The 8,031-nt window shown below is 59.6% G+C and overlaps 1 protein-coding gene across 2 annotated transcripts in view; it reads left to right on the top strand.

The window, feature by feature from the left end:
• The first annotated feature begins 698 nt into the window (after positions 1 to 698).
• TENT4A (terminal nucleotidyltransferase 4A) overlaps positions 699 to 8,031 on the top strand; it is a 46,283-nt gene continuing 38,950 nt past the window's right edge. For both annotated transcript variants that reach the window (XM_045999064.1, XM_045999063.1), the window contains exon 1: positions 699 to 1,494. In XM_045999064.1, coding sequence (XP_045855020.1) covers positions 770 to 1,494 — 725 coding nt within the window. In that variant the 5' untranslated portion in view covers positions 699 to 769. The remainder of the gene's footprint in view (positions 1,495 to 8,031) is intronic.

Raw genomic sequence — 8,031 nt, 5'->3', positions numbered from 1 at the left:
ACCCACGCCGCCGCCGCCGCCGCCGCCCCTTCAGCCCCTCCCAGTCGCGTCTCCTTCCGACGCGGTGCCCTCCTCACTCGCACGGGGAAGCGCTCTAGTGCGCAGGCGCGGTAACCAAGGCGGCGGTGTCTAGTGAGGATTTGAAATCGGCCGCGCGTGCGCACTGACGTCCCGGCCCCGGCGAGGGAGGCCGCGCTTCCTCCCCGCCCCGCTCCCTCCCCGCCCCTCATTGGAGCGGAGGCGGCGGCGCCCCCTCCTTCCCCCGCGCCCTGTCGCCGCCGAGAGTGTCTTTTCGCTGCCGCCACCACCGCTGCAGGAGCACGGAGCGAGCGGCGCGAGCGTGACCGAGGGCCCGGCGCACGGCGGCGGCCCTCCCGCGGGTCCCGGGCCGCGCGGCGCCTGGGCCCGCCCCCTCGGCCCGGCCGCCCGCCCCTCTCCGATGGCCTCTCCCCCCGGCCCGAGTGGAACGCCGCCGCCGCCGCGGCCCCCGCGCCCGCCCCGCGCCGCGTGAAGGGAGCCCGACAGGCCCGAGCCGCCCTCCGCGGCCTGCCCCGGGCCCGCCCCGCGCCGGGACCCCGACGGGAGCCGCCGCCGCTGCCGCGAGCCGGCCGGAGCCGCGGGCGCAGGCCCGCGCGCCCGTCAGCCCGTCCTCCCGCGGCCCGTCCGTCCGTCCGTCCGTCCGTGCGCGGCGCGGCCGGGGCTCGGGGCGCGGCGGGGGCGGGGCCGCGGCGGGGCGGGCGGGCGCGCGGGCCCGCGGGGCGGCGCGTGGATGGATCCGCGCGTGGCCTGGATCCAGCCCGAGCAGAAGGGGCCGGCCAATGCCCTGTGGATGCAGATCTGGGAGACCTCGCAGGGCGTGGGCCGCGGCGGGTCGGGCTTCGCGTCCTACTTCTGCCTCAACTCGCCCGCGCTGGACACGGCGGTCGCGGCGGGGGCGGCGGGGCTGGGCGGCGGCGGTGGCGGCGGAGGCCTGGCGGGGCCCGCGCTGCCCGCCGCGTCGCCCCCGCCGCCTGCGCCGGGCCCCGCGGCGCTGCCCCCCGCGCTGCTGACGGCGCTCGGGCCCGCGGCCGAGGGCGCCCGGCGCCTGCACAAGTCGCCGTCGCTGTCGTCGTCGTCGTCGTCCTCGTCCAACGCCGAGTCGGGCACCGAGAGCCCCGGCTGCTCGTCGTCGTCCTCGAGCAGCGCCTCGCTCGGCCGGGCGGGCGGCGGCCGCGGCGGCGCCTTTTTCCACTTCGCCGACGGCCCGCCGAGCGCCCCCGGCGCGGCCAACGGGCACCCCGGGCCGCGCGGCCCCGCGCCCGCCGGCTCCCCGCCGCAGCACCAGTTCCACCCGGGCCGCCGGAAACGCGAGAACAAGGCCAGCACCTACGGCCTCAACTACCTGCTGTCGGGCAGCCGCGCGGCCGCGCTGAGCGGAGGGGGCGGCCCCGGGCCCCAAGCGCCGCGGCCCGGCACGCCGTGGAAGAGCCGCGCGTACAGCCCGGGCATCCAGGGGTGAGTGCGGGGCGCGGGGGGACGCCGGGTGCGACTCTGCGCCGGAAGGCTGCTCCTAGCACGGCACGTAGATTGCTGGTGTAACGGAGCGGCGATCTGCTGCTTGATCCCCAGACGGACCGCGGAGGACCCGGCCCCTGAGCCTGACTTGCGCCACTGGAAGGGGGTGTGGGATCCTTCACCTTTTTTCCTCTCCCCAGACACGTTAGGGACCCCTTGTCACAGTGGGTGCAGTTGGGTGTGGAGCTTGATGTCAGCTGCAGGCCGTTTTAGTATTGCCTGGAGCTCGAATCAAGTTGAAGGCAAATACTCCTTAAATAATAACTTTTTTTTTTTTTTTTTGAGAAAAAAATTTTGGAAGATGATTCATTCTTCTTTATTTTTATTAAATTAGTGATACAATTTAGCCAACAGTGAATTTAGAAGTATTTTTTTCGGATGAGGGTTTGTGTGTTATGATTTAATTTTATGCAGAAATTAACATAAAAAGCATTTTTTCTAGTTTTGAAAAAGTAGTTGACAGCCTTCAAAGAAGACAAAAACGTGTGTAGCACGTATTCTTTGGAAGATGCCATTTTTATTTTAAATAGCTCCACGTTGGCCTAGACGGGATTCGAAGTTCCACTTAAGTTTAGTGCAGTTACACATGACAGGGACTGTTTAAAAAACAAAACGTGGGTGTGGGAGTGTGGTTGAAGCAGTCCCAGGTGAGGCTGCTCAGGTGGGAATGCCACCTGCCCAGCCCTGTGGCCTTCTGTGCTTTGCTGAGCATCTAGAAACAAAGCATTTGTGCACAGGTATTAGGTCATTATTTCAAGACTTAAATCATAAACTTTCTTTGTAAGTTGCATGCTGATTTAAAAGCTGCCTAAGGTTTTTCCAGGGTACTAGGGTTTGGTTTTGTTTTGTTTTGTTTTAACAAATGTTAGAGTTTTCCTGATCCAGCCATTGCTGGGGGTTGAGATTACTACTTAAAGACTTTTTTTTTTTTTTTTTTTGTTATAAGTCTGTTCATTCAGGTTGGAAAATGGTTAAGTTGATACTACTCTAAAGCAAGTGAGATACATCCTAAGAGTTTCATGTCCTGCAATTTGTTTCACCTGGTTTGGGTTAGAAGTGTTACATTCTTAAATTCCCTGAAGCCCAAGTGTGCATTTCAGCCCCAGGTAGGAGCCATTCTCCTCTTGCTCCTCTCTCTCCAGCCCTTACTTGCGAACTGTCCAAGAAAGAGTGGTATGGAGCGATTTCTTGATGTATAGCATCATACCCGAGTTCCTTGGTTGGGGGGTGGGGTGAGGCATGCAGGTTTCCTGCCTGTCATGTCTCTGGAACTGACTCTAGGAAAATAGGAGGACATGTGGTCTCCACTGGTAGAGCATTTTGGGGTCCAGACGGTCCCAAGTCTTGTTTCTTCCGCGAGCTGTTGGCAGTGGCAGCATCGTGCCCTTCTGCAAATTACTTAGGCCCTGGAAGCTGTTTCCTTGCCCCTAGGTTTCTAGAAAGCTTCAATACGTACATTGTTTATTTATTTATTTACTTATTTACTTGGGAGAGGGAGAGACACACACACCAGGAGTGGATAGGGGAGGAGGAACAGAGGGAGAGGGAGAAGCAGGCTCCCCGCTGAGCAGGGAACCAGTATGGGGCTTGATCCCAGGACTCTGGGATCTGGACCTGAGTCGAAGGCAGAGGCTTAACTGAGTGAGCCACCCAGTTGCCCCTGCTGGTGCTTTTATTAATAAATGAGCCCACCAAGTACGAGGTTCTTTGCTAGGATCTGAGGTAGTAGTTGGCCTGGAAGATGCACGTCTCTCGAGCCTGCCTCAACCCTGGCGCTCCATCTCCGCGCCCCTGCGCAGCACACACTAGCAGTGTGCAGATCTTCCCTCCTCCTTGTCCGTCTCGCCCGTCTAGTCTTTGATCAGATCCTCTGCGCCTTCTCTCTGCCCTCACGCAGCATGTTGCTGCTCGCGAGATTGCTCCAGCGGCCAGCGGTCCTCGCACACACGCTGTTGCCGGCCTCTGGGCCTCTCCCGGAGCGGCCAGTAGGAGAATCTCCTCCATCAGCAGGTTTGGTTAGGTCTGTCCCCTTTAGAATGCCGTGATGGCATCTCTGTGGTCCTCCTGGGGTTAAAGACTAAGCCTGCCTCCCGGGCACTGCTGCTCTGGGCCCTGTCTGGGGGCCTGCTGCGGGTCCTACCCTGCCACCCCCACTGGCTTGTGAGGTTTCCGCCCAGAGGGCCGCGTGGAGGGTTGAAGAGTAGGTTTTGAAGCAGCCCAGCCAGGAGTTCCCCGTTTTAACCTACCTGAATAGGAGCCTGTGCGGTCCTGCTCTTGGTGATGCTCCTCCTTTTCTCCTTGGCTGCCTTTGTGGCTGACGTGTACCACCTGGGGTCTGTCCGCTCACGGCCGTCTCTGCCCAGAGGAGGAGCCTGCTAGGACTGCCTGTCGTGTGTCTGGAAGGGTGGGGTGCCCTGTCTTGGTTTGCTACGTGGAATGCTTCTAGCAGGCTACTGTTTGCTGGGGGAGGGGGACTGAGTAGAGGAGCAGGAAGGCAGAGCAGCGCTTGAACTGGGGAGGTATGCCTGTGGCCGGAGGAGCGAGGTGTTCCTCATGGTCCTTCCCATGGCGGGCCGCTGGGCTTATGGCGGCTAACGTTTTGGTATCAAGCACGAAGTCCGTGTAGACCTCGCCGCCAGCCCCCAGCTTACTCAGAGCGATGAGCAAGGCCACCCTCGTGTGTGTCAGCTGTAGCTCAGAAGGGGGGAGAACTGCGATCGGAGAGCCGTTGACCTGGTCCGTAGAAAGGAGCCTTGCTGATGAGTAGTGGCTCAGACGTGCTGTGTCGGCCCAGGACGGTGTTTCCGGAAGGACCATGCCTGTCGTCCTCAAGAAAGGCTGAGCCGTCGGCCGGTGCTGCGGGAGGCTGGGCGGCATCAGCCCAAGCCCGTGGGCGCCTGCGCGGTTGCACGTGGAGCAGGCTGCGCTGCCCGCTTCCTTCTGGGGCGGAGGGCTTGGCCTCCACACCGTCCTGGGAACCGGGCCTCACAGCATTGCCGGTCTGCTTCCACCTCTGAGGAGGTGACGAAGCCAGGGGAGGCGGACAGGGATCCGAACGGGAACCCTCGGAGCAGGGAAAGGGAAGCGCTTGTCTTGGAGCAGCTGTTCTGTGCTTCCGTTGAACTCTCAGACTTTTGTTTTGGGGACAGCGTGGAATGTGCTCTCCTCTCTACCTGGGCCTCTGACTTAGGGACGTGGACAGGCTCCTGGGCCCCGCACTTCCCAGCCTCCGGCCCTTGTCCCCTTCCCATGCCCTCCCTTCCACCCCCTGGCCCAGCGAGTTGGTACTTTGCCCTGGTCAGTGCCGGCAGCTTCAGAAACCTCGAGAGCCTCAAGGCAAAGAAAAGTCCCAGGTGGGGGTGGGGGGCGCTTGGACCCCAGGTGTGCTGCTGCATCCTTACTGGTGCCCTGTAGAGCCCCGGGAGCAGTGTAATGGAACGGGGGAAGGCCCCTGGCGGGCCCCTGTAGGCCAGGCCCTGACCAGGCTTCAGTGTGGGCCTTGGCCACCTGCGGGTTGTCCTCTCTGGCGTGCCTGAGTGTGAAATGGTCACGGAGCATCCTTCCTGCAGGGCTTTTAACAGTGTTTATTTTTTGACATCTTCTGTTCACTCAAAATTCAGCTCTTCGTCTGACGTCGGTGAGAAACGGACCCGTGTCGTTGGTAGGATGGGGACCCATGCCCCGCAGGACTCGTGTGTGTTTCCTTCACTCTGTTGGAAGAGGCTGAGCCTGAGGAGGATTCAGGAGGCTTCAGGATGCCTCCTCCCCTCTGTGCTTCCAGCCTGACTTGGCACTACGTAAAGCAGCGTGCGGTGACCTCCTCCCCCGGTGCGTCCTTGTGGGGACCCGTGGGGGGCGCAGGTGAAAGCCCAGCAGGGCCCCTGGCAGACGACAGCATCGTCGCTTCTGTTGAGTCCTCTCCGTCCCATCTCCGCCCGCACACGTCAGGGGACACATGGGAGAGGTTAGAATGAGACCTGCCCCGCAAGGTGACAGCGGCACGCACAGGCCTCGTTTTCTCAGTGTTCATCACCTGCGACCCCTGGGGACGAGCTCGTGCGTGGACGCCATGCCCGCATTGCTGCTGCGCCGAGCACGTGAAATGAGCTCCTTCTCAGAGGTTCCTCCCCCCTTGGTAACAGCGTGGCTGGTTCCCACCTGGTACGCTCTGGCCTGTCACTGCAAAGTGAGATGGAAAATCTAGGGCGGGGTGCGGGCTGTGATGGAGCTGGGGAGAGTTGCGCCTGGTCTCTGGTAAGTGAAGGTGCACAGTGAGGATGGCCAACCCTCGGAGAAGGGCCGGACAGACGCCCTGGAGAAGGATTGCTGTATGAAACAGGCTGGGGAGGCCTGGGGGAAGATAGAGACCTCGAATGCTTTTTGCAGAAAGCGACGTTAACTCTCATGCTGCCGAAGTCACGGTGGGGTGGAGCGGACCCCGTCGCTGCTGGGGGCTGCCGGGAGCTTGGGAGGAAAGAGCTTAACGCCGTAATGCTGTTTGCTTCTCAGCAGTAGCACGGGTATGATTGAGCACCTTGGAAAATAATTTTTAAGTAAATGTTTTAAAGTATCAGTTTTTCATAACTTTAGGATCTTTCAAGGTAAAGCCTCAGACTTCCTTTGGGTGCTATTTAATAAGAAATTTTGTCTCCCGTTATGAGTGGAATCGTGTACGTCCGATGGGAGGAGGCATCATGGTTATCCTGGGGAACGAGGACTTCTGCGCATTGGTTTAGGACCTGTTTTTTTTTTTTAAAGATTTTATTCATTCATTTGACAGAGAGAGATCACAAGTAGGCAGAGAGGCAGGCAGAGAGAAAGAGGAGGAAGCAGGCTCCCTGCTGAGCAGAGAGCCCGATGCGGGGCTCGATCCCAGGATGCTGGGATCATGACCTGAGCCGAAGGCAGAGGCTGTAACCCACTGAGCCACCCAGGTGCCCCAGGACCTGTTTTTAAGTTGTGGAATGAAGGAAGCTATTAAAAAACAAGACAGTGGGGCACCTGGGTGGCTCAGTGGGTTACAGCCTCTGCCTTCGGCTCAGGTCATGATCTCAGGGTCCTGGGTTCGAGCCCCACAGCGGGCTCTCTGCTCAGCCAGGACCCTGCTTCCCTCTCTCTCTCTCTCTGTCTCTCTCTCTGCCTGCCTGCCTACTTGTGATCTCTGTCAAATAAATAAAATCTTTAAAACAAACAAACAAAAAAACCAAGACAGAGCAAACAGCAGCCTGTGATGTTGACGTTGAGAAAAGCCGTGTTGCTTCTGCACTCGGGCGCAGGCTGACAGGTGAGGGGCGCGGAGTCCTGCTCACGGGGTGGCGAGGAGACTGCTGCTGGCCGTGGCTCTGGAGAGGCCCCTCCAGACTCTCCGGTCAGAAGGCTGCTGGGTGAGTGTGGCACCGGCGTAAAGGCAGATGGGTGACCTTGGTGACTGAGACAGTTGCCCGAGATGTCTGTCCCCCGTGCCAGTCTGTGTCCCAGGTGAGGTGGTCTGGGGTGCATCTTCTTAGAGTGTGGGATTTGCACCGCAAATTCAGTGGCTTACTCCAAGCTTTGCACGCCACAACCGTTCTTTGTTGCTGTGTGACAAGTGAGCATACACTCAGCTGCTTAAACCAATACTCCTTTCCTGTCTCACGGACTCTGGGTCAGAGCTTGGGACAGCGGGTTGGCTTCCTGCGCGGGCTCTCACCAGGGTGCAGGCACGGCGCTGGCTGTGCGTTCCTCACTGGAGCTGGAGCTCAGGCTCCTCTTGCATACTGCTGGCGAATTCAGTCCCTTGCTGTTGTAGGACTTAGGTCCCCCATTCTTTGCGAGCTGCCAGTTGGGGGCCATCTCAGCACCTTAAAGCCATCTCTGCCTTCCTTGACTTGTGGTCCCTCCGTCTGCACACTGGCAACAGAGCTTTGAATCTCTCTGGCCACACCTCTGCCAGCCGCCGGAAGCCCTCTGCGTGAAGGGCTTGTGTATTTGCGTCAGGCCCTTTCAGGTAGTTGCCTCTCTTAAGGGCATGCCGTGATGATTTTCCCTCAGCCACGGGTTCTGAGGCTTGGGGCACGGGGTCTTCTGGAGGCTTCCTTCCATGCCTGAAGGCGTGCTCCTGTAGGTAGACTAAACCGTGTGGTTGTCTTTTCCAGCACTTGTCTCCCTCGACTGGACTCCAGCCCACTGTGATGACTCTGGGAGATTGTTATCTATCCTCTGGCTTGGTCGTCACGACTGAACTCAGGCAACCAAGAGACTAGCTCTCGGGGCCTTTCTGGGCTTGTCTCCTATGTCACCTAAGAGAAGTGTATGTGAAAGCCATGTGAACGAGTACATGAGAACTCCAGCAGTTGAAAAGTCCTGTTCCTGAGGCCCCCTGCACTGGCCAGCTTGGGAAAGCTGTTATTTCTCTCGGGGCGGGGGGCGGGGGGGATGCGACATGATTCACTCAAGTGACCTCTGGAATTTTGGTCTAAGCACATAGCAGACCACGTT

Source organism: Meles meles, chromosome 3 (genome assembly GCF_922984935.1).
Source record: "Meles meles chromosome 3, mMelMel3.1 paternal haplotype, whole genome shotgun sequence".
NCBI lineage: Eukaryota > Metazoa > Chordata > Mammalia > Carnivora > Mustelidae > Meles > Meles meles.
The sequence above is the reverse complement of the archived record's forward strand: the minus strand, read 5'-3'. Positions and strand labels throughout refer to the sequence as shown.